Raw genomic sequence first — 25261 nt, 5'->3', positions numbered from 1 at the left:
CTGTCCCTGACCACGGGATGTTGGTTAACATCATCTTTGAAGCAGCTTCTCTCTTGCAGCAGAAGTGCAAGGTTTCCCTGGCAGCTGCTTTGATCACGGCTCCAAATAGAAGTAGCTTCACCCAGGAGGAGCAGGGAGGTGGTGGCTGCCTCTGTGGGTGGCAGAAGTGACAGGCAGGGGAGTGATCTGTACAGATCCTGTTGAGCTCCCTCACTTGGCATCTGACTGCACCCATCCTGTTCAGGGCCTACCATCGTGGACAGGGCTTGCAGGCCTTGGGAAGGGCACTGCAGGAGAGAACATTTCTCCATGTAGCCTGGGGCAAACCTTCCAAGGGGTGACCATGGATAGGGTTTTGCAGCACAGAAGTATCCAAACCCCATCTTCCCTAACCTGGGGAGTGGGTGGCTTTGCCCAGCCTACCTCTTCCCTTAGGAAGATGAGGATGAACTGGAAGAGGCCACATCCTGCCGTGGTGCCCAGGGAAGGCACCAAGCACTCACTTTGAAGCCATTTTAGTGTAAGTTCATCAGGACTGAGGAGATGGACCCGAGGTGGGGCTGCTTGTGCCATCCCAATGAGGCTGGAGCTCCTCTTTCTGGCCATGTACCTATGCCAACAGGGGGGGGATTTTGTCATGGACTCAGAATGGTTTGTGTTGGAGGGGACTTTGAAAGGTGATCTAGTTTAATCCCCTGCAGTCAGCAGGGACATCTTCAACTAGATCAGGTCCATCTCACCCATGGCATTGGGGGTTCCCATAGGACCAACTGACAGCTTTCACAATGAGAGTGAAGGTGTAAAATCTCAAGGGTCTTACTTCAGAGAAGGGACTGCAGGGAGCAAAGTGCAGTTGTAGTGTGGGTTTTCATTGCCCAAAGCAAGGGCTGTCCCTTTGCACCTTTGTACCTCTGGCTATCTTCAGTGATAATGATGAGGAAAATATATCAGCATCCTTTTTTCCAGCAAATAGAAGGTAGGAGGGCACCAAGCAAGGGGACTCGGCAGTGCATCAAGCTGCCAACCCACAGGGACCCTCAAGTTACAGCTTGGGCCCCAGGGCTGCTCACATAAATGGGAGAAAGGGGGTGGTGGCTGTGTGTGTGGAAATGGAGTGAGGGAGCCTAGACCCCCTGAGCAGAGAAACCACCTGGGGCTGCTGTGCAGTGTGGGAGGTGGTCTGTGTCCCTTTGATTTCAGGGAGCCTGGGAAGAGTTGGTGGTGCTAATGAGAGATTACAGCTCCACCACAGCCTCCAAACCAGAGTCAAGCTGTATCCAAGCACCAGTCCGAATTAAGAGCCTTTCCCAGTGGCTGGTATTTTACAGCCCAGTGGCCAATTTCTAAATTGTGGAGGCCAATTATTTCCAAAGCCTTTGGTGTGCAGCTAATGAATGCCTGGAAGGGGCCAACTAGATGGTCATAAGCCCTAGAGGCGCTGGAGATGTAATGGAGGTGGCAGGCACAATTAGCTGTCCATAATTCCTCCTACCAGCTGATTAAAGTCTCTTTATCCCTCTTAGCCAGATCAGAAGGCCACATATTTGGGAAATAAAAAATGCATTAGGGGCTGTAAGCCAGCCTCAGGAGCCTGTGCTCGGCGTGCTGGGGCAGTGCCACAGAGCTGCTGGGGGGCTCCTGCTGCGTAGGGCATGGCCCCCTTGTCCCCACGGGATGTAGCCTCTGCTGGGCAGCACCACTCACCACATCCTGTTATCCTGGCACCTCCTTTCCCTCGATGGAGCAGGGGAGGGGATGGGACAGCATGGCTCCTGGTTAAGCTCTCACCACAGCAGGAGCATCCTGGTGGGCTTCAGCCTGCTGCAGAAACACCCAGGGGCCCTGACCTCACCCTGTGCCCGAGAAAGGGTGAAGCATCCACCAGCCAAATACTCTGAAGGGCTGCAGCTGCCTCTGCTCACCCTCCCCACCCCAGCACGCTTGAACAGGTCCCATGGTGGGAATTTCCTGTATGGAGTGAAGAGGAGCCCTCAGCCTGCCCAGCCCGAGTCCTGTACTGGGAGCTGCTGGTTTTCCTAGGGTCTGGCCGAGCGCTGTGAACCTCGGGGCTGCCCGCACAGAGCAGGAGGGCTGGTGCCAAACCACGAGGCTGCACAACCCGCGGTCCCGCCCCGTGCCCCACACCACTCGAGCCGGAGTGGGAGCTGGAGTGCTTGGGTGGGGGAGAAACTATCCACAGCCGGCTCTGTCCCCGTTCCCGCGGGGGCCGAGCGGCCCCGGCCTCATCTGCGCCCGCCCCCGCGGGGCCTGGTGGAGGGCACGGGGGGAGGAGGGGCTGCGCGCCCCCTGCCCGCCCCGGCGGAGGGAAGGGAGGGGGCGGCGGAGGGGCTGCGCACCCCCTGCCCGCTCCGGCGGAGGGAAGGGAGGGGGCGGCGGAGGGGCTGCGCTCCCCCTGCCCGCCCCGGCGGAGGGAAGGGAGGGGGCGGCGGAGGGGCTGCGCTCCCCCTGCCCGCCCCGGCGCAGAGCGCTGCCAGGGAGGCGGCGGGATGGAGCGGGGCGAGCGCCGGCCCCTGCTGCCGGCGGCGGCGGGGCGCAGCGCTGGGCTCTCCTCCGCCGGCGCCGTTTTCATCATGCTGAAATCAGCGCTGGGCGCGGGGCTGCTGAGCTTCCCCTGGGCCTTCGGCAGGGCCGGCGGGGCCGTCCCCGCCCTCCTGGTGGAGCTGGTAAGGGGAGCACCGCGGCGGGACGGGGGCGAGGGGCTGCGGGCAGCGGCATCCCCAAAGGGCGAGGGGAACACTTCTGGCTTGGGGAAAGGGATGAAGGGACGGAGGGGTGCACCTGCTCTGGGGTTTGAGGGTCTGGGGGGAATCCTCCTCTTCGGGCCCACCCAGGCTGAAAGGCAGAGCAGGGCTGCCAGAGCCAGTACCGCTCCTGGGACCCTGTAGGCATCGAGAGCCACACTCCCAGCTCAGCCTAACGTGAAACTGGTGACTGGTCCCCTTCATGCTCTCAGACCCCAAACGAACCCCGAAGTGCCACACAGGGCTGCTTCTCCATCCTTTCGCTCGTCCCTGTTCATAGTGTTACCCGTGCCACAAGGTGACCCAGCCAGCAGCCTGCCCTGGCCATGCCCCGCTGGGTGTCCCTGGGTCCAGGGGGTGTTGGAGGGTCAGCGTGGTGCTTCTGCTGGGTCCTGTCCCCACAGGGCTCGCTGGTCTTCCTGGTGAGCGGGCTGGCGGTGCTGGGCTACGCTGCGGCGCTCAGCACCCAGCCCACCTACCAGGGGGTCGTCCGGGCAGTGTGCGGGGCGGCGGTGGGGAAGCTCTGCGAGGTTTGCTTCCTCCTCAACCTCTTCATGATCTCCGTGGCCCTCCTGAGGGTGGTGGGTGACCAGCTGGAGAAGTGTGAGTTGTTTCCCCTCATCTCATTCGGGGCTTGCTCAGGGCTAGCGCATCCTGCCAATAAGGGGAAGGGTTCCCATGTGGGCTGGGGACTGCCCCGGGGTTTTCTTGTGTCCCCGAGGACACAGGGCTTGCTGGTCTGATGCTTCCAGCCCCCGGTGGGCCAACTTTGGGGATGCAGCTGACCCACCCTGTTCCCCCTCACAGTGTGTGACTCCCTGTACCCCAACGGGACGCTGAGTGAGACTCCCTCGGCTCCCCCCTGGTACGTGGACCAGCGCTTCACCCTCTCGGCTCTCTGCGTCCTTGTCATCTTCCCGCTCTCTGTCCCCAGGGAGATTGGCTTCCAGAAGTACTCCAGGTACTACCTGGGCTGCCCCCCGTGGTGGCCTGTCCCTGGGCACCCTGTAAATGAACCACACCAGCTCCTCCCGGGTGCCTTTGGGACCTCCAGCTGCCGGGGGTCGGTGTGCTGACGTTCTCTCATGCCCTGGCAGCATCCTGGGCACGCTGGCCGCCTGCTACCTCACAGTGGTTATCATCCTGAAGTACTACCTGCAGGACAAGACCTTGGGCTCCTCTGAGCCTTCCCAGACCTCCAGGTAGTGGGGGTGGGGGTCAGCCCTGTGTCCCTCCCACCCCATCCCCCATGGCATCATCAGTGGCATGGGGCAGGGCCGGAGGAAGTGCAGGGGTGGGGGCTGAGCTGGGGACAGAGCTGGCACATTGATGGGTGGGTGGCACCCCCAGCCCCAGCTTACACCACAGCAATCCTCCCTTCTCCCAGAATCGCAGGGTGAGAGATTCCCAGGGTGAGAGATTCCCACAGTGGTGCCCAGGCTTCATAGTTTATGCCACGGTCCCTTCTGCTTCTGGCAGCCTCATGCCCTTTGCTTCTTCCCACCCATGCCACAGCGTCTCCTCCTGGGCCTCCATCTTCAGTGTCATCCCCACCATCTGCTTTGGCTTCCAGGTAGGTCACCCTGGCCCCCCTGGCCCTGGCCCCCTGGTAACAGGGTCATGGAGCCAACATCCCTTGCAGGGGGGTTTGCAGGCAGGGGGACCCATCAGCGTCACCAGAGGTACCTGTGGGGAGGGACACAAGCCCCTGGGAACGGGGGAGAATGGGACAGGGCACCCATGGGTGGGAGCCAAGGCATGGGGGGTGGGGGCTGTCCCTGCACCACCCCTCCTCCCGCCATGCCTTGCAGTGCCACGAGGCCTGTGTGGCCATCTACAGCAGCATGCACAACCAGAGCTTCTCCCACTGGGTCGCCGTCTCGGTGCTCTCCATGCTCATCTGCCTGCTCATCTACTCCCTCACCGGTAACCCCAGCACCGGAGCCCTTCGTCCTCTCCTTGCCCTGGGGGGGTCTCCTGTCCCCGGGGCTGGTCCATCCTCCTCGAGGTCCCTCTTGCGGGGAGGATGGGGTGGGAGCATCCCACCTCCACGCTCTGCTGGCAGGGCTCTACGGCTACCTGACCTTCGGCAAGGCCGTGGCCTCTGACGTGCTGATGTCCTACCCGGGGAACGACCCGGCTGTCATCGTCGCCCGCCTGCTCTTTGGCGTCTCCGTTGTCACCATCTACCCCATCGTGGTGCTGCTGGGCAGGTGAGGGGCTTGGCAGCGAGGCAGGGCTCACCCCCTCCCCCCGTAGCCCCTGTCCCATCAGCCCCCCCAAACCTGCCTCAGGTCGGTGGTGCGGGACGCCTGGGCACCCCCCAAGCGCAGAGCCAGGACGGCGCCCGCGGCGGGGGAGCGGTGGAGCAGGGTGGCCCTGACGGTGGCCTGGATGGGCACCACCCTCATCATCGCCCTCTTCGTCCCGGACATCGGCAAGGTCATCGAGCTCATCGGGGGCATCAGCGCCGCCTTCATCTTCATCTTCCCAGGCAAGCGTGCGCGGCGGGAGGGAGGAAGGGACTGCCGCTGCCAGGGGCATCGCTGCAGGAAGGGGCTGTGGTGGTGGGTGGCCTCTCCTGCTCCCCTTCTGAGGGTGCAGGCCTGTGCTGGGGGGGGCTGGGTGCTGGATGATCGTGGTGCTGAACCTCTGCCTTGGCGGCAGGGCTGTGCCTGGTGTGCATGACCGGGACCTGCACCCTGGGGCCACGCAAAAGGTGAGTGTCTGCGGCGGGCAGGGGCAGGGTGCAGCACCTCATGACCCATGGCCTGGGTAGGGTACCTGGGGGTCACACTGGCCCAGGTGGGAGGCCTGCGAGGAGGGGGATTCAAAGCACGTGTAGTCCCTGGAAGCAGGGGGCACTTGCTGTGGGACATGGAGTCTGCTGTGGGGCTGAAGAGTGGGCATGGAGGGATGCACCTGGGTATGGAGGGATGCACCTGGGTATGGAGGGATGCACCTGGGTGTCAGGGCTGTGCCCAGGTGATGGGGATCTGCCTGGGCACCAGAGGTGTGCTCGGTTATCAGGGATGTGACCAGGCAGCGGGGCTATGCCCAGACACAGGGGATGTGCCCGGACGCCAGGGAGTTGCCCGGGGGTGGCATGTTGGTGAGGCCAGCTCTGCCCCTGCGGCCCCTCTGGTGTCCCCGCAGGGCTGCTCTCGTCGCCTGGGGAGTGCTCTCGGTGCTCGTCGGTGCCTTCGTCTGCGGGCAGAGTGCTGCCCTGGCCGTGCTGGGGCTGCTGCGCTGAGGGGCCGTGGCACCTCCACCACGCTCCCCACCGTGCCCCCCACCCTGGCCAGCCCCCCGGACGCTGCCACGCCGCTGGAGCCCACGGTGGTTTTATTTGACATCACTGTGGCTGTTGCAGAGTGGCAAATAAAGACAGGACAGGGTATGGGCCGCGCAGCCTGAGCGGCCCCGGCAGGGCGGGCTGGGGGCAGGACGGGCCGGACAGACACACAGACAGACCTACAGACGCCAGGAACTGGGAGGGGGAGCCGTCACCCTCACGCCTGCAAGGCATCCACTGCCACCCCACGCACACCGAGGACGCCCCCGGGGACCACCCCCACCCCACAAGACTGGGAGCAGGGATACCCCTCTGCCACCAGCCTGAGCCCCCTCCCGGGGACACAGGCTCCTGTCCCAGCAGGGATGCACACTGGATGCAGCCTCACTGCCCCCTCCCAGGCCCCTGTCCAGGCTGCCCTGGGGGACTAGCAGGGACCCCCAGATTGCACCCCGCAGAGGGTACTCCAGCCTCCCCCTCCCATCCCTTATCATCAGCTCCCTCCCCATCACCTGCCTGCCTCCACCCTGGCTCCCCTCCATCCCCGCCTGCCCATGCCTGGGGGATGCCACCCCTCACCCCAAACCCTGCCAACCTCTCCCTGGCAGACCCCACGCCCCCCCAACCAGAGACCATCCCACAGGTGACAGGGTAGCTGGGAGAGGGGGACCCATGGGGTGCTGGGGACACACACAGGGGTTTCCTTCACTGCAGACAGATCACACCAACACCTCCCACCGCCCAGCCATGCAGGGGGGAGGTCACAGCCACCCTGCAGCAGGGACAGGCGCTGGCGGACCCCCCGCCCCCAGGGTGGTCACTCTCGGCTCAGGGTGCACCAGGCAGCTGCAGGGGAATGGCACCAGAGGGTCACTGATCCACCCTGTCCCTCCCACGCTGGTCCCCAGTCCATGGCCCCTGCTCACCAGCAGTGGGAGCAGTGCTGGCCACCCGAGGGTCCACGTCCCCCACCCTGTGGGGCTGCCACTTTCCTACCTGGCACAGCCACGCTAGAGATGGCCTCAGGCTGGCTCAATGTGTCCACCTTGACGTGCTGGAAGCCCTTGTAGATGGCACTCTGCAGGTGCCTGTGCCCAGCAGGAGAGAGTGAGTGACAGCAGCCACCTAAATCACCCTCCCAGCCCCCTGCAACTCCCTGGGCTCTGGCAGGGGCTGGGAGCCTTCTCACCCCTCCCTCGGGCAAAGCCCCCTGCCATGATTCAGGACAGTGAGACCTCCCATCCTCCATGTCCAAAGGCATCTTCAGGTGAGGGATGCACAGAGCCTTCCCAGGCCCCCCTGTCCCCTTTACAGTGACAGCCCCAGGACAGACAGATCCTTGCCTCTGCCATCAGACAGAGCCTGGGGCTCAGCAGTTCCAGCATCCCTCCATGCCTGAGCACCCCAACCAAGCGAAGAGCTTTTGTGCACCCCCTCCCCTACCTCTTCCAGTCCTCCTCAGTCTCCCAGAACTCATAGATGATGAAGGTGACCCCATCAGGCAGCTTCACCCCGGTGACACTGGCAGGAGCAGGGAGAGCAGTGAGCCTCAAACCATGGGGTATGCCTCCTGCCTCATCACCCCACCAAGGGGTGACCCAAACCCCAGCAGCCCAGGTGGGGTGGGACTCCCTCCCAGCCCTCCCTGCACTCCCCAGCCCATGCCAAAGAGGTTTTGTACCCCAAATCCTGGCTGGTTTGCCTCACACCTTCACTTGGTGGGGTACGTCTTGCTGCAAGGGCAGCTTAGCACCCCCTGCCCTGTGACCCCAGCTGAGCACCCCCTGCCCTGTGACCCCAGCTGAACCCCTCCTGCCCTGTGGCCCCAGCTTAGCACCCCCTGCCCTGTGGCCCCAGCTGAACCCCCCCTGCCCTGTGGCCCCAGCTGAGCACCCCCTGCCCTGTGACCCCAGCTGAGCACCCCCTGCCCTGTGGCCCCAGCTTAGCACCCCCTGCCCTGTGACCCCAGCTGAGCACCCCCTGCCCTGTGACCCCAGCTGACCCCCCCCCCCACCCTGTGGCCCCAGCTGAGCACCCCCTGCCCTGTGGCCCCAGCCCCCTGCTGGTGGTACCCACTGGAAGCAGTCCCGCTCCCCGGCCACGCTCTTCAGGTACTGCTTCAGGGAGCTGCAGAACTCGCTCAGATGCTTGTGTGACACGGTCATCTCATCCCGCACCAGGAGCAGGTACTGCCGGCCCCCCCAACACAGCAGCATGTGAGACACAAAAGCAGGGTGCCGAGCCCTCCCCCCCGAAGCTGGCGCCCAGGCTGCAGGGCGAGCTCACCGTGCAAGCTGCGCTCTCGCTGTCGGACAGCCGCTGGTGCAGGTCGAACCAGAGAGTCTGGAAAAGGCAGCACAGCGCTGGTGGGGCAGGGGGCTGAGCAGGTGTGTCCCTCCCAGGCCTGTGAGCTACTGTGCCCAGGGCTTGGCACAAGGGGTTGTGTCCCTTCTCTGCACGGGACGGCTGGGAGAGCTCTTTGCAGGTTCGTGTCAGGAGCCCCTGCAAAAGCTGCCCGAGCTCCCAGAGCAGCCAGCAGCCCCCACACCGTGTCCTTGCACCAGCCCCTGAGAGCTGTCACCTTTCCACAGTCCCCCTGTTGTCCCTGGGACGGCAGGAGCAGGGGTACCCAGCCCCTCTCGGTGCCCATTGTGCCTTCCCAGCCTCAGGCCCGGCCCCGTTTCCTCTGTCAATCATGACTGACACCGTCCTGCCCTCGGGCTCCCCAGCACCCCTCTGCCTGCAAGCGAATCACTGCCTTGCCCCTGATCGCTCTGCTCCGAAGGTGCAGCCCAGGAGGTTCCCAGGAACATGGCCTGCACTGCAACATCTTCTCCATCAGTCCCTGGATGGAGTGAGATTGCCTCTGCAAGGGATGCTGCCTTCCTCCTTCTGCTGCTCCTTGTTTAAACCCCCTCACAGCTGTTCCCCACCCAGCAGCTGCTGCCAGCTCTCTAGATGCTCCAACACCGGCAGCAGCCCAGCTCCCACCCACAGCCTGCTCACACCACCGACCAGGGATGGGCATGGCCACCTCTGATCACCTGCCTCCCAGCCAGGGCAGGGAGGTGGTGGTGGTGCAGGGACAGCAAAGGGACAGCCCCATGTGTGGAAATGCTGACCCTTACCTTGTCCTCCAGCCTGCCAATCAGCTCAGCCAGCCTGTTGATCTGCCCCTCCAGCCCCTCCGCCTTGGCGTCAGGGGAGCCTGTGTGGAGGACGCGATGGCATGAGAGGCGCCGCGGGAAGCGCCAAGAGCCCTGCTGCCCCACGGGGAGCTTGGGCATGGCTTCTGCAGCCCCCTCCCCCAAGCTCCCTGAGCCAGCCCAGGCAGCCAGCACAGCCAGGGAAACGCCATCACTTACCAGTCTGGAAGCTCTTCCCATGCTCCTTGGGGACCACCCAGCTGGTGGGAGGGTAGCTGGGCATGGGGCTGTCATACCAGGGATCCACCTGCCCATGGCCAGCCTTGCTGGGGTAGTGCCTGCAACCAGGGAGCACAGAGGCCATCAGGGAGGGCTGGGCATGGCCAGCCCAGCTTGAGCCAGAGCCAGGGAGCTGACACCAGAGCATCCCTTTGGCAGCTCTGCCACCAGCACCAGACCCCTTGGAGAGGGGAAGCTGGCATGGGGAATGGGGCAAGATGAGAGCACCATCACTGGGCTGCTCCAGATGTCACTTTTCTTTCCTGCTTCTGAAACACCCCAGCAGCCCCCCTGGCATCTGCTGCAGCCCCCCTGGCATCTGCTGCAGCCCATGGAGATCTTTTCTCCCCCAGCCAGGCACAGCTAGCATTGGGCATTTGGGCACTGAGAGGTGTGCCCAGCTGAGTGGCTGCACCTCAGCAGGGCTGGTTTTGCAGTCAGATGGCTTTGGAGACTAGCATGGGAGAAGTTGCCATCACTTGGACAGCACATGAGCTGCCCATGCCCAAACTGCTGCCCAGAAGCAGGGAAGGCCTGCCTGCCCGCCTGGCAGCCTGCCCATTTATGCCACCAACAGGCTGTGGTTCTCCTGAAGAATGGAGACACATCCACTGCAGCATCTTTTCCACCTTGGCTTCTTCCTCTGGGGCTAGGAAGTCCATCTGGCCTGCAGCACCCTTTGGAGCATGCATGCACATGAGGCATCAGTGACCATCCAGCTCCAGGCCCTCACTCGTTTGGAAGACAGAGACAAGGGTTTGCAGCTGCCATCCATGTGCAGTGAGATGGGAATGAGCTGTGGGAAGGATGAACCTCTCTTTCCTTCCTCCTCCACTGGTGGGAAGCCTGAGCTGCAGAGGGAGAGGCTGAGCTGCCCAAAGGGCTTCCAGCATTTCCTTCCAGTGAGAGCAGCTCTGTTATGCCTGTGTGCTGACAAAGGTTATCCAAAAGCCCTGGCTCCCCTTGGCAGCTCTGGCCAGCCACACAGCTCCTGGATGAGGGCACCATGCTGAGCACTGGGGAGCTGATGGGCATGACACCAGCCAGCATCAGCCCTGCTCTCCTGTCCCTCCCCAGGCACTCAGCTCCCTCTTTACCCTTCAGCTCTTAGACTAGACTAGACTAGACTAGACTAGACTAGAATTAACCAGGTTGGAAAAGACCTTTCAGATCATCCAGTCCACCCTATCACCCAGCACCATCTGATCAACTCAACCATGGCACCAAGCACCCATCCAGGCTCTTCCTAAACACCTCCAGGGATGGGGACTCCACCACCTCCCTGGGCAGCACATCCCCATGGCCAATCTCTCTTGCTGGGAAGAACTTCTTCCTAACATCCAGCCTGAACCTCCCCTGGCACAGGTTGAGGCTGTGTCCTCTTGTTCTGGTTGCCTGGGAGAAGGGAGCAACCCCCACCTGGCTACAACCTCCCTGCAGGGAGTTGCAGAGAGCAAGAAGGTCTCCCCTGAGCCTCCTCTTCTGCAGGCTAAGCAACCCCAGCTCCCTCAGCCTCTCCTCACAGGGCTTGTTGCCCTTTACCTCTCTACCCTTCCCAGCTACTCCAGGTGATTTCAGCTGACTTCTTTGGTGCAGAAGGAGCAATGCCTGGTGAAGGGTCTAGAGAAGAGGTTCTGGTGAGGAGCAGCTGAGGGCACTGGGACTGTTCAGCCTGGAGAAGTGGAGGCTGAGAGGAGACCTCATTGCCTCATTGTAGTTGTGACTACCTGAGGTGAAGGTCAGTCTCCTCTCCCTAGTATCAAGCAATAGAATGAGGTGAAATGGCCTGAAATTGTGCCAGGGGAGATTTAGGCTGGAAATCAGCACAGATGTCTTTGCTGCAAGAGTGGCCAGGCTTTGGCACAGGCTGCCCAGGGGGTGGTGGACTCACCATTGCTGGAGGTGTTCCGGAATGGTGTGGACGTGGCGCTTGAGGACACGGTTTAATGGCCACGGTGCTCTGAAGCTGATGGTTAGGCTTGATGATCTCAGGCTTCTTTTCCAAATGAAACAATTCTTTGATTCTAGTCTATGATCCTGTGTCCAGGCTGCTGCTCTCCCCCCAGAGCAGCCAGCGTGGGCTTGCCTGTGCACACGGGAATGTGACAGGAAGAGCTGGTCCTGGAGAACATCTCCAAGATAAGGCAAGAAGCACAGCGATGGAAGATGGCAGGAAACCCCTGGCTGCTGCAGGCTGTGCAACAATCCCACTGCCAGGGCTGAATAATCCCCTGGCAATAGGCAGGAAATTAGGCAAGAGCACACAGAGATTTCTTTTTAATCACAGCTTAATGAGGTGTCTCGGGCTCGGGTGCTTTGCTCTCCCACTTGGGTTTACAGCCCTTTATTCTGGTGCTTTTCAGCTCACCTCTTTGTCTTCAAACAGAGGCACCAAATCTTTTTGGTTTTTTTTTCTGCTGGGGGTTGATTTTTTTTTTTGCTGTTGTTGTTGTTATTAGCACCCTGAGAACCCAGCTACAGTGCTCCTCATTAGGGACTGGGCCCACATGGCTGCAAATGAAAGCCTGCAAAGTCTTTCACGGGCTCTAACTGCTCCGTCTGCTCTTGGGCTTCTTTCACCCTCTTATTTTTTCCCCCAGGTGTTTTCTACAAGGTTTGCCACAGGCCAGTGGTTTCCTCCTAAGATGGGAAGAAGGCAGGGGTGTAGAGTAATGGAATGCAGAGCATTCCTCCTAGGAAAGCTGATGAGATGTCACCAGAGCTGCCCAGGGGCTCCCTGTGTCCCAGCCAGCCACAGCTCCTGGCAGGCCCAACCCACTGTCACCTGGCCTGGATGCAACTGCTGCTGCTGTTCAAACCCAAACCACCAAGGTCTGGCTGCACTGTGGTCCTTGGGCTGTCCCAGCAGGGAGCTGGGGTCTTCACTCTCTGTGGTCCCTGTGCCTGGTCCCCTCTGCCTACCCACAGCTCGGGGAAGCCGAGGCATCCTCCTGAGCCTCCCAAGGCTTCCTGATTTGTAGGGATGGCACGAGAGAGAGCATCGCTTCATGAGCATCTAATGAACGGTTTCCGTGGCAACCTGTCCTGGCCACAGCTGCTGCTGGTGGTGCTCTGGGGAAGAGAGTGACACTGTGACACCAAGAGGGCTGTGCTGAAGTTTCAGCCCTGGTAGCACTCAAGAAATCTCGAAACTGTCTTCTCCAAGCTCAGTAGCACCTGCTCGGCTGCGGGGACGGTGAGTCCACTCACATGGGGCCAAAGGAGGAAGCAGCTTTTGCCTCTGTGGATGACTTTGCCTCGTGGGTGCCCCAGCAGGAAGGGCAGGGCAGCATCCCCAGCACTGGAAGCCACACAACATGGGCTGTCACCAGCACACCCCAGACACAGCCACCCTGCTGCTGGTGCCCATGGATGGGGCCAGCAGCTTTGTGAGGTGTGAGCCCTGAGCTCACACTGCCACCCAGCCTGGCTTCAGTGTGCTGCCCTTGTTTGCATCACTTGGAGAAAGAGTCAAGAGGGACCTTTAGGTCTGTGAGGGAGTAGGGGACAGGGCAAGACAGGGAGGTAGAGGAAAGCTCCTAAGCTGTCAGGAAGCTGGGAAGGGAGGCAAAGAAAAAGCAGCCGCTTGCTCCGCTGCGTTTTAGTTCATCGCAGGTAAGCATCCTCCCCCTCCACCCCCCAGGCAGCAGAGAGGGAATCAGGTGTGGCAGACCTGGCAGGGTTGGTTTGCTCATCAATGGCATCCACAGCACTCTCCACAGAGCTCAGCAGTGACTGGGTCTGGTTTGCAGTCTCCTTCAGCAGGAAGCGCGTCACAAACTGGTCCACGTTGCTGCCACTCTCATACACCTGCCAAGGCAGACAGTGAGCAGGGTGAGAGCCTGCACCCAGCCAGGGCAGCATCCATCCAACATGCCACTTGCAAGCTGGTCCCCTCTGTGTGCAACAGGAGGGCCATAGGAGGAAGGAACACATGCCCTCCCACCCCATGGGAAGCAAGTAACTCCTCCAGCATCTGTGGGTCACCCAGCACACAGCCCTCCAGCATCCATCAGCTCTGGGCCAGACTTGCAGAGGCTGTGCTGGGAGGGAGGTCACACTAGCACTGCTCTACTTACAGCAGGGCAAGGAGCTTACCCAAAGCCCTCAGCTGAGCTCTTTACCCTGGGCTTAAATGGCTTTGCTCTTGCCTGGCAGGGAGACAGCCAGCAGGTGCAGGTCTGAAAAGTGTCCCCTCCTGTGCTTTGCAGCCCCCTGCCCAGAGAGCTTCAGCATGTTATCCAGTGCCTTCATCCACAAGAGTATGGCCGAGCCAGTGCTCAAGCAAAAGCAGTTTGGGACAATCAACATGACTCTCAGCAGGGAGCTGCAAGCTGAGGATGCCTTCAAGCCAGCAGCAGAAGGCTCTGGCCGTCCCTCCCTCCTATCCCCCCCTGCGAGATGAGAGCCTCAGGGTTTCAGCTTTAGGGGGTTTCTCTGAAGAGGAAGGAAAGGAAAGCTCTGTCCATTTGGGCCCAGAGGAAGGATGCAGACAGCCTATAGAGAAGAAATGTCTTCAGCAGAAGACAGGCTGCTCCCAGGAAGCTTTGGTGGAGGAGGACAAGTTCTCCCAGTGACAGAAGCTCCTGAGGCAACCCAAAGGTGGAAAACAATAAAAGGTTTTACCAGCACAACTGATCTACCTGAAGAACCCCAGGGCCCTTCCCCAGCACAGTCCTGCTGTGCCCTGCCCAGGGCATGGTCCTGCTCCTCCAACTCCTGGCAGCCACTGGCAAAAGTGGGGCACTGGCACAACCACACAGACACTAGTACAACCAGAACACTGCCAGCACCACCAGAACACTGCCAGCACAACCAGTCCAGCACTGGCACAGCCAGTTCAATATTGGCCCAATGCCACTCCAATCAGTCTAACACCAACCCAGTTGGTCTGACCCCACCTCCACAAGCCCAAGCCCAGCCCAGCCAGGCCACTGACCACACCAGGTTTGTCTGAAGCCAACTACTCAGCATCAGAGCTCAAAAAAGGTGCAGTGATAAAACCATCTCCTCTAAGCCCCAAATCACTCCTATCCCTTTTCATTCCAACCCACCAGTGCCTGCTGGGACAGGATGTGGCCCAGGCAAACCCCTGCCAGGCAGCCTGGCCCTGTGTGCCAGCACCTCCTGCCATGAGGCTCCTGTGGGACTCAGGATTCTCAGCGCTGTGGCAGGAGAACAGCCACTCCCAGCTGCCTGCATGCCACCAGCAATGCCCGAACTCAGGGCTGAGACCAGAGCGGTCACAGCATCACCAGGTTCCTGGGTATGCAGAGGCACAACATGAGTACTGCAGGTCCCCAAAGCAAATGGCTCCTGGTTGATGGTGAAGCTATTAAGAAGGGTTATTTCCATGGCAACTGGAGCAGCTCTGCAGGAACCCGGAGAGCCTTTGTCTCCTGTTTTAAATCATAAAAGAAGAACGAGCTGAAGAAAAACACTTCTGGGGAAACTGGTGGCAGAGCTGATTTCTCACCCCTGATTTGGCAGAGGAGAATGAGCTTCCTGAAGGCTTCTTGAGCATCCAGGTAGGGCAGGGGTTAATGGTTTCTCCCTGATACAAAACACTCGCCCTCCTCCCCACCCCAGCCAGGGCGCTTGCGAGGGACACCCGTGGCGCGGTGAGCCTCACTGCCTGCTGCTGCTGGAGCAGACTGCCATGCAGCGTGCTGGATTCATGACCTCCTGACACACCTCTCCCTGGCACCATTGGAGACAGAGAGGGCAGGGCTCGAAGCATTGCTTTGCCCTTTCACCAGCACAGCTTGTCCCAGGAAACAGAGGTAGGACCAGCTCAGGGCACTCCACCAGCTGCAGCAGACCTACATGAGGACCTTCACTGGGATTGGGGTTGGGGGCGGGGGGGAGTGTGTGCAATCAGCAGCACACATGGGACCCTGCCACCTCCTGAGCCTTCCTCCAGGCAGGACCATGCTCCCTTCCATAGTCCCAGTGCTCCCCAGTGTGCTCCACCAGCAGACCACTATTCCATAGCCAAGGCAGAAGGAGAGCAGCGAGCACCAGGGCAGGGTATGGGGAGGTGCATCAGAAGACCAGGTAGGAGAGGGAGGGGGAATCTGCCTAGCTAGGGATCACCAAAGCCTTACAAACACAACCCTTAACACGGAGTGATCATCCCCAAGTGCCCTCCTCCTCCATGGCCTGGGGACGTTTGCAGACAAGGTCAGGCGATTTGGCAAACCCTGGTCACCAGCAGGTTGTCAGCAGTGAGATCTGCAGTGCCCCCAGCCCGGCGTGGCGCTGCGCCCCCAGGCGGCCGAGCACGGGACAGCGAGGGTGCTGCGGCAGTGTCCCCAGCCAGGCTGCCTCACTGGAGGGGCACTGCAGGTTGTCCCCCTCCCTCCTTCTCTCCTGTCTCCGTCCCTCTCTTGGACATCAGGAAAAATGCTTTCTCCAAAGGCCCTGGGAAGAGGCTGCCCAGGGCAGTGGATGAGTCCCCATCCCTGGAGGGATTTCAAAGCTGTGTAGATGTGTGCTGAGGGATGTGGTTTGGGGGTGACCTGGCAGTGCTGGGTTAACAGTTGGACTTGATGATCTTAAAGGTCTTTTCCAGCCTAAAGGATTCTGTGGTTCTGCTGGGGATTGCATCTTAGTCTACCAGGGAGCAGAGCAGCAGGTGCCACACCATGAGACTTCTGGGGCTGGCTGCACTGTCTTGCCTGATACAGAGCAAGGGCTGCTGGGCTTTTTGACCAGGAGCCCAGGGTCATGCTGAGCATGGACATTCCTGACAAGTCCTGCTGGTTTCCCCTCACCCTGTGCAGGCAGGGAGAGCAATAAAGAGGCAGCCTGGGACGATGGATGTGGCAGCTGGTGGAGCACGGCACCAGCTCCCCTCTGTGGAAGGCACAGGCACCACTGCAGGACAAATAAACAGCAGAGCCGGTGGAGCGATGGGAAAACATTTGCTGGGCTTTTGGATTGAGGGAAAAGAGAAGTAATTTGAATGCAGCCACGAATACTCCTGGACAGCTGGGAGATCTCTGTTCTCCCTAGCAAAATACAGCAATACATTGCATGTTCCAAGTGAGTCACAGAGAGAGACTCAGGAGTCTGTGATCCCAGAACATGCAATATCCCCAAGATACATGTGTGTGTCCTTTCCAAGCACCATATCACACAGCTCCAGGGAGGTTCTTCTCCCCCTCTACTCTGCCCTAGTGAGACCACATCTGGAGTACTGTGTCCAGCTTTGGGCTCCCCAGTTCAAGAGAGACAGGGACCTGCTGGAGAGAGTCCAACAGAGAGCCACAAGGGTGCTTACAGGACTTGAGCATCTCCCCTGTGAAGAGAGACTGAGAGCCCTGGGGCTGTTTAGCCTGGGGAAGAGAAGGCTCAAAGGGGATCTGATCAATGTCTACAGATATCTGGGGGGTGGGTGTCAAGTGGAGGAGGCCTTGTGGTGCACAAGGGACAATGGGTACAAACTGGAACACAGAAGGTCTCACCTCAACATGTGAGAGTGACAGAGCCCTGGAGCAGGCTGCCCAGAGGGGTTGTGGAGTCTCTTCCTCTGGAGGCTTTTAAACCCCACCTGGATGCATCCCTGTGCAGACTGCCCTGGGTGACCCTGCCCTGGCAGGGGGGTTGGACTGGATGCTCTCTGGAGGTCCCTTCCAACCTCTAAGGTTCTACGAGTCTATGCTATACACACAGACATGTCACACCTGAACAAGTCTTTGCAGACAGTATGTTCATTGTTGCACCACCTCACCCTTCATCTTCCTCTGCCAGGGAGGAGCCCCATACTGGGCTGGTCTCTTCTCCCAGGTAGGCAACCAGCACCAGAACAAGAGGACACAGTCTCAAGCTGTGCCAGGGGAGGCTCAGGCTGGAGGTTAGGAATAAGTTCTTGCCAGCAAGAGAGATTGGCCATGGGGATGTGCTGCCCAGGGAGGTGGTGGAGTCCCCATCCCTGGAGGTGTTCAGGAAGAGCCTGGATGGGTGCTTGGTGCCATGGTTGAGTTGATCAGATGGTGCTGGGTGAGAGGTTGGACTGGATGATCTCAAAGGTCTCTTCCACCCTGGTTAATTCTAGTCTAGTCTAGTCTAGTCTAACCCCACCCCTTCACCCAGGCAGTTATGTTACCATGTAATCCTCTCCCCACCCTGGCTGAGGAGGGTGTATTAAACCCATAAATCTCCTTGGCAAAGTCATGTCGTTGCATTTGGGATTGGAACAAGTTCCTTGGCAGTTCCTTCCCTCCATGGCAGCCCCCCCTGCTCACAGCCCTGCCTGCAGCCAGCAGCCTGCCCGTAACAAAGGCAGCAATGTATTAATCAGGAGCTCAGACAGGCTCTGTTCCAATTACAGCTAGGTTTTGATTAACTTTCACAGCCAGCCCAGCTCTGATTGCTACCACTAGGGATCTGATTGCTGCCTCGGGGTGGGGGGGGCTATTCCATGGGCCCTCGTGGTCTCCTCTGGGACCTGTCACCGATGAACATGGAGCTGGGGGGGGTGTGGGGGTCCTTCAAGGGGCTGATTGGGTTATTCTTCTAATTGAGTGCAGGTTGTCTGGGATGTGATTTGCCCTGCTGAGTGTAGGAGCTCAATGCAGGCGTGGGGCTGGCCAGAGGGGAGGGCTGCGCTTGTGTCCCCATGCCCTGATACCCCACACTGCTGCTCCAAGCACTGCTGCACACAGCAGCTTCTCATTGTGGTCCCTCCCCAGTGAGGTCTGCAGCACCCCTGCATTGTCCTCTTCTCTGATAGTCATCCAAGCCACGTGCCACATCCCCCCCAGACGCTCCCAGTCCATCAACTGATTCTACACCCACGCCACGCTGTTTATCCCACGCTCCTTCTCTGCTCCAGAGGTGCAAAGAGCACTCTCCTGCTTTGCCATTCCAATCCATGCCTCACATAAAGGGGATAATGTGCTGCACTTATTTACCTGCACTTCCCTGCTGCCTTCCAAGACTCTGTAGCTAAATGCTGGGATTTCATTACCCACCTACACCTAGAATCTTGGCTCAGCTTTAGGGGAAAAAGCCACATACAGGTGGTTCCCACACTCATTTAAACCAGGTTTAACTCCTGACCTGGAGATTTGTTGGATGGATGGATGGATGGATGGGTATTGGGTGTGAAGCTACACCAGCCCATGCAGAGGAACATTGGGCTGTCCATGAAGCTTTGATGCTTTTTGGCAGGCCAGTGAGTCCAGTGTATCTGAAATACAAACAACAGTGGGGTTTTAACCCTTGCTTAGCTAACTCTGGCCATTTGCCAGCCCAGCTGGCTCTCAGGAGCCAGGAATGAAACATTTGCTCTCAGAGGCTTTTCAGCAGCCCCTCCTGATCTCCTCTGGCAATTCCTTATTTAATGGTACAAAAACAAGTCATTAAGAAGATCAGCTCCAAAGGAATACTTCCCATCATCTTATTACAACATTTGTCAGTCTGTCCTAGGGAGATTTAATGAGGTTTGGTCTTATTAATTCCACCCTGAAGAGTTATTTCCTCCTTGCTTTGCTTGAGAAGTTGAAATATTTATGGAGATAATACAATAATTGCTGCTCAGTGAAGCTGCTTTGTGCCAGAAGCTCTTGGAGGGGCACATCTCCAAGCCTTCTCTTTTAGAATCATAGAATCGTTAGGGTTGGAAGGGACCTCAAGGCTCAGCCAGCTCCAGCCCCTGCCATGGGCAGGGACACCTCACACCACAGCAGGTTGCTCACAGCCACCTCCAGCCTGGCTGCAAACACCTCCAGGCAGGAGGCTTCCACCACCTCCCTGGGCAACCTGTGCCAGGCTCTCACCACCCTCCTGGGCAACAACTTCTTCCTCACATCCAATCTGAATCTCCCCACTTCTGGTTTTGCTCCATCCCCCCCAGTCCTATCCCTCCCTGACACCCTCAAAAGTCCCTCCCCAGCTTTCTTGCAGCCCCCTTCAGATCCTGGAAGGCCACAATTAGGTCTCCTTGGATCCTTCCCTTCCCCAGACTGAAGAGCCCCAGCTCCCTCAGTCTGTCCTCATAGCAGAGCAGCTCCAGCCCTCTGCTCCTCCTCGTGGCCCTTCTCTGGACACCTTCTATCACCTCCAGATCCTTCCTGTAATAGAGGCTCCAGAACTGGACACAGTGCTCCAGGTGGGGTCTCACCAGAGCAGAGTAGAGGAGGAAAATCACCTCCCTCGACCTGCTGGCTCTGCTTCTCTTGCTGCAGCCCAGGCTCTGGTTGGCTTTCTGGGCTGCAAGTGCACACTGCTGGCTCAAGTTGAGTTTCTCATCCACCAGCACCCCCAGGTCCTTTTTTTCAGGGCTTTTACATCCAGCTAGCCCATTAGTCCAAGGCTAGAATGACTCTGGCATCACAGACACTGCCCTGCTGCAGGGTGTTTTGCTGGCAAGCCTTTGTTGAGGAAGGTGGTCACCACAGAGGCAGAGGAGGGTGAAAAATGTCATCTCCAGCATCCTGGCCTTGATGCCTGCTACTGCAAATGGGTGGCTGTGTGCATCTGCAGTGAGGCAGCTCTCAGGAGAGCCTCAGAAAGCTTAAACAAACCAGGGCATGAGCCAGAGCCTGAGGAATAGGAGAAGGGAGAAGTGGGAAAAGGACAACGTGCTTTAGCCACGGATAACTGGGGAAATATTGCCCAGGGCTGAGGTCCAAGCCCCAAATCCCACTCCTTTCCTCACATCACAGACCTTTTGTGTGCCTGTGATGCCCTTTCCCAAGCACAGGGGGTGCACACCTCAAGGCACAGGCTGCCCAAAGCTCTGCCTCAGCTCTTCCAGCATCCCATTTCCATATGCCCCTGCCCCAAATCTGCCCAAATTCTGCCACAGATTATTGATGTGATTTTGGAGCTGTTGAGAGCTTGGACTTGCCCATACCAGTGCTGAGCAGCCCTCAGTGAGCATGGTAAACTGGTGTCCAACCCTGGACGATCATGGCCATGTTCCTGTGGGTATCAAGGGACTGGAAAAGGAGCTTCTTGATGCTGCTGAGCATCTCAAAGCTTCTTTGCTGGCATTTTGAAAGGTCACTATTTAGCTTGTTAAGCCTACAGGATGTAAAATATGAATGATTCTGTGCCACCCACAGACTCAGAGACCCCTGCTCCGTGACAGCCCCACACCTTGCAGCACTGCAGCCGGACCAGCCAGGCTTCCCAGCACTGCATTCCAGCGAGACTGGCCAAATTGGCTGACATTTACCAAGCCTGGGGACACTGGGAGCTTCTCCAGTATTTATTAACTCCAACCCTGGCCAAAGCATGCCCACACAGCAGCCAAACTGAGCAGGCTTTTCAAACAGAAACCAAAGACAATTCTCTGGCACCCACACCTTTCCTCCAGTTAAGAACACGCACACACCCCCAATAACAAACTCACTGCCATGCCATGAAACATCCCTGTCAAACCTCATCCTGAGAGGACAGAGAGAGGCTATGGAGAGGGACAAACCTCACTGCCATGCCATGAAACATCCCTGTCAAACCTCATCCTGAGAGGACAGAGAGAGGCTGTGGAGAGGGACAAACCTCACTGCCATGCCATGAAACATCCCTGTCAAACCTCATCCTGAGAGGACAGAGAGAGGCTATGGAGAGGGACAAACCTCACTGCCATGCCATGAAACATCCCTGTCAAACCTCGTCCTGAGAGGACAGAGAGAGGCTATGGAGAGGGACAAACCTCACTGCCATGCCATGAAACATCCCTGTCAAACCTCATCCTGAGAGGACAGAGAGAGGCTGTGGAGAGGGACAAACCTCACTGCCATGCCATGAAACATCCCTGTCAAACCTCATCCTGAGAGGACAGAGAGAGGCTGTGGAGAGGGACAAACCTCACTGCCATGCCATGAAACATCCCTGTCAAACCTCATCCTGAGAGGACAGAGAGAGGCTGTGGAGAGGGACAAACCTCACTGCCATGCCATGAAACATCCCTGTCAAACCTCGTCCTGAGAGGACAGAGAGAGGCTATGGAGAGGGACAAACCTCACTGCCATGCCATGAAACATCCCTGTCAAACCTCATCCTGAGAGGACAGAGAGAGGCTATGGGGAGGGACAAACCTCACTGCCATGCCATGAAACATCCCTGTCAAACCTCGTCCTGAGAGGACAGAGAGAGGCTATGGAGAGGGACCTTTCATAAGGACAATGGTTTTAAACTAGAGCAGAGTCGATTTAGATCTACACAGTCTCAAACTGGCCAGGGAAAGTTTAGGCTGGAGGTGAGGAGGAAGTTCTCCACAGAGAGAGTAATTGGCCACTGGGATGTGCTGCCCAGGGAGGTGGTGGGGTCACCATCCCTGGGGGGTGCTCAACAAGGGATTGGACGTGGCTGTTGCAGCCATGGTTTAGTAGTCATGAGGTGCTGGGTGACAGGTTGGACTTGATGATCTTGATGGTCTTTGAGGTCTTTTCCAACCTTATTGATTCTATGATAGATTAGACATTAGGAGGAAGCTCTTTACTATGAGGGTAGTGAGGCACTGGAACAAGTTGTGGATGTCTTATCCCTGGAAGTGTTTAAGACCAGGCTGGTCTAGTAGAAGGTATCCCTGCCCATGGCAGGGCAGCTGGAGCTAGATGATCTTTAAGGTTCCCTCCAACTGAAGCCATGCTATGATATCTTCCACCCACTCACTGCTTTATAAACCAGGCATGTGTTGCACTGTAACATCTGAGTGGCTGATTCCAGCTCATTACTCACAATTGCCTGTTTTCTTCCAAAAGATATTCTCTTACCATTAGAATAACACTCAGGCCTGCCTATCCCTCCTTCCCCTCCCCTCGACTCTTAACTTGCTTCAAAAGCAGAGCCCCAAAACTGATTGCCTGGCACATAATCAGTAGAAGAAACCTGAAGAGAACAGACACATCAAGAGTTGATAAATGAAAGCATTAACATATGAAAGACCCTCAGCCTTCCCTAAAGGACACCAAAAAGCAAATGAGACACCTGTTCAGGCAAAAAAAAAGTATTATGGTGGCCTCACTTGGGTTTTAGAAGTCTTTTGCTGTAAACCCTTCCTTTCATCTCAGTATTGGACCCTTCTCAGTGTTTGCCTTGTCTGGTCCTGAAGGTCTCCTGCCACAGACCCTCCCCACGCAACTCGTCACACAACCGCTCCGTTCTCCTGTTCTCATCTGGAGAGCCTCTCCTGGCTGCAATGGAATCTCATCATTTCTCATGTCAGCCCTGTGGGTGTGAAGGGCCCATGCCCATGCTGGCCCATGCAGGACAGCCCTGAGGGCACTTTCACATCCTGCCCTCTCCCTCAGACTTGGAAACAAAGTGTGGTCTCTCACTTCTGAACACTCGGGCTACAATCAGCCTTTTCTTCAAACAAGTTCCTAATTAGCTGCCTTTAGAATCCACAAGATAGTAAATTAATATGTGTTTTATTTCCCTTCAGCCAAGGAAACTACAGATTTTGTTTGCCAAACAGGACCTACTTAAAAGACCTTACAGATGCAACGACGTGGGATGGTCAAGCTGCTGAAGGCTCAGCCTGGTTGTGCCAGCTGGTTGTGTGTTGACTTGGGCCCTGCTTCTCCTTTTGGTGGTTCTTCAAAGCTCCTCTCAGGCTGTTTGGCAAGACCACAGCACTGATGGCTGGTGGAATTTACTCCCTTCACCGTGCAGTTTATCCAATCCCAGTAGCATTGGCCTTACAGCAGGAGGAAGGAGGAAGAAAACTACATCCTCCTACAAGAGGTCCATGAGAGCTGGAGCCAGGGCAGCATAAGCAGGACCTCTAAGAGATGTTCTTCCTTCTGAGAGCAAGAGGAGGAACACGAATTTTGCAGCAACAGAGAAGCAGAAGAGCAGTGAATAAACATCTTTGTCTAAAAATAAGCTCCAAGAGAGACCTTCTTAAGATTCATCTCCCTGCCAGCCCCGCTGTGCTCCCCAGCAGTCTGGCAGCCCGGCTGGATCGGGAGGAAATAGCTCCGGATGGCAATCAGCTTTGTGGTCCAGAGGCTGAGCAGGAAGGCTGGGGGGAACTCTCTTCTAGCACAAGTGGAGGAGCACTTTGTACTTTAATTTGCAGCTTGGTATTTTCTTAAATGAATGTCAGGGAAGCGTTGCAGAGATGCTTTCAACAGAAAGCGATGCTGGAATTGCTCAGAACGGTGTCATTCAAAATACATGGGGAGGATGACTCAGCCCTCGCCCATTCACCGCCCCAGCGCCACTCCTTCCTGCGCTCAGCCAAAACCATTCACCGAGAATGCAGCCTGAACTGTGCTTCAAAGCTGGGGCTTCCACGGAGCAGAATCACAGGATTGTTTTGGTTGGAAGAGGCCTTTAGGATCGTCAAGTCCCAGCGTTAACCCAGCGCTGCCAGGTCACCGCTAAACCGAGTCCCTCAGCACCACATCCACACGGCTTTCCAGTCTCTCCAGGGATGGGGATTCCACCACTGCCCTGGGCAGCCTGTCCCAGGGCCTGGCAGCCCTTTTGGGGAAGAAATTGCTCCTCATGCTCAAGCTAAGTCTCCCCTGATGCAACTTTGAAGCCATTTTCTCTTGAACTGGTGCTTGTGACTTGGGAGCAGAGACTGACACCCACCTCACTCCCACCTCCTTTAAGGGAGTTGCAGAGAGTGAGAAGATCTCCCCTCAGCCTCCACTGCCAGACTGAACAACTCCAGTTCCCTCAGCCACTCCTCACCAGCCCCATTCTCCAGACCCTTCACCAGCTTCATTGCCCTTCTCTAGACACATTCCAGTACTTCAATGTCCTTCCCATAGTGAGGGGTCCAAAAAAACCATACCCCTTTTCTTGCTCAAAGAAGAGGTTAAAAAGCTGCTAACAAGCCCTAAACCAATTCCCACCCTGTCAAGGTAGATCTCTGTGCTGCAAAGATGAGGATGCATGATGCTCTGAGCCCCCCAGCCAAGGCAGACTGGCCACACACTTCCAAGGGGGAAGATGATGAGAAGGTGTGCAGGATCCCCCAGGGTTCAGCCAAGCACAAAGTCCCAGAGGAGAAGCTGCTTCCCTGCTAGGTAGCAAGGAAGCCCAAGGCATGCTTCTGCAAAGAGAGCCTGGTGTGTGGGAAAGATGTGGCAGCAGATGTGCTGTGCAGCAGTGGCTCTCCAGGGGCCTCTAGTCCAGACCAGGACACCTCAGCTGATGTCTGTGTAACCCCCACAGCTCGGTGTGAGCAAGGCTACGACCAGACCATGATGTCAATGGGAAGCCCTGAGCAGCTCACCTTGCCTGGGGTGGGCACTACCCAGAGATGCTGCCACCGTGCTGCTGTTACACCCTGGCATGGGGCCAGCCTCCAACCACAGCAAAGCATTGCTCCAGGAGCCTCAGAACAGCTTGGTATCACCAGAGCAGGAGCAAACCTGCTCAAGCCAAATGGGAGGATGAGCTAAAGGATTAGCTGGAGGGTGGGAGGAAAGGATTATTTTTGAGGATTATTTCTACTGTTTTATCTTGAGGTGTCATCATTCAGAAAAAAGAGCAGTCTCATCTTTGGCAAGGCTTAATTTTGGCAGGTAGGAATGCAAATGTGAGCTTTCTGTATTGCTGTTCTGGACTCTGCTGTAAAACCATCCATCATTTTTAGCATCCAAGACTGGTGGCAGTTGGTGCTTTCTCCAGGGCTGTAACTGAGCTGCTCCAACAAGTACTCCTTTGCAGCTTGCTGCTGGTGGCTGAAAGCTGGGCAAGACCCACAGGCATGCCAGTGTGAGCAGTGAGGAGAGGAGGTCTGCTGCAGGAGCTCCATCTGAGCCCCAGGAGCCTGGCACCTCCTGTTCATTGTTGACAAT

General features: G+C 57.8%; 2 protein-coding genes across 2 annotated transcripts in view; one reads left to right on the top strand and one right to left on the bottom strand.

The window, feature by feature from the left end:
• The first annotated feature begins 2507 nt into the window (after window positions 1-2507).
• Window positions 2508-6015, top strand: SLC38A8 (solute carrier family 38 member 8). Its single transcript, XM_054170167.1, has 10 exons — window positions 2508-2684; window positions 3167-3365; window positions 3570-3723; window positions 3860-3964; window positions 4278-4335; window positions 4574-4688; window positions 4828-4975; window positions 5057-5253; window positions 5424-5481; window positions 5919-6015. The coding sequence occupies exons 1-10, from the start codon at window positions 2508-2510 to the stop codon at window positions 6013-6015; spliced, it is 1308 nt and encodes a 435-aa protein (XP_054026142.1).
• A 688-nt stretch (window positions 6016-6703) lies between these two features.
• The window catches only part of NECAB2 (N-terminal EF-hand calcium binding protein 2), a 93701-nt gene continuing 75143 nt past the window's right edge, over window positions 6704-25261 (bottom strand). The window contains exons 6-13 of the mRNA XM_054170015.1: window positions 13156-13292; window positions 9423-9541; window positions 9186-9265; window positions 8344-8400; window positions 8134-8246; window positions 7501-7578; window positions 7054-7145; window positions 6704-6903 (exon numbers count right to left, since the gene is read on the bottom strand). Of these exons, the coding sequence (XP_054025990.1) occupies window positions 6875-6903; window positions 7054-7145; window positions 7501-7578; window positions 8134-8246; window positions 8344-8400; window positions 9186-9265; window positions 9423-9541; window positions 13156-13292 (705 nt within the window). The 3' untranslated portion in view covers window positions 6704-6874. The remainder of the gene's footprint in view (window positions 6904-7053; window positions 7146-7500; window positions 7579-8133; window positions 8247-8343; window positions 8401-9185; window positions 9266-9422; window positions 9542-13155; window positions 13293-25261) is intronic.

The sequence above is a fragment of the Dryobates pubescens genome, chromosome 19 (assembly GCF_014839835.1).
Source record: "Dryobates pubescens isolate bDryPub1 chromosome 19, bDryPub1.pri, whole genome shotgun sequence".
Lineage (NCBI taxonomy): Eukaryota > Metazoa > Chordata > Aves > Piciformes > Picidae > Dryobates > Dryobates pubescens.
The sequence above is the reverse complement of the archived record's forward strand: the minus strand, read 5'-3'. Positions and strand labels throughout refer to the sequence as shown.

Bases quoted from the DNA above. Each gene is read 5' to 3' on its own strand.
- SLC38A8 (XM_054170167.1), top strand. From the start codon at position 2,508: ATGGAGCGGGGCGAGCGCCGGCCCCTGCTGCCGGCGGCGGCGGGGCGC. The intron at 3,724-3,859 runs GTACTACCTGGG...ATGCCCTGGCAG, and splicing joins GGCTTCCAGAAGTACTCCAG to CATCCTGGGCACGCTGGCCG. The intron at 5,254-5,423 runs CAGGCAAGCGTG...CCTCTGCCTTGG, and splicing joins CGCCTTCATCTTCATCTTCC to CGGCAGGGCTGTGCCTGGTG.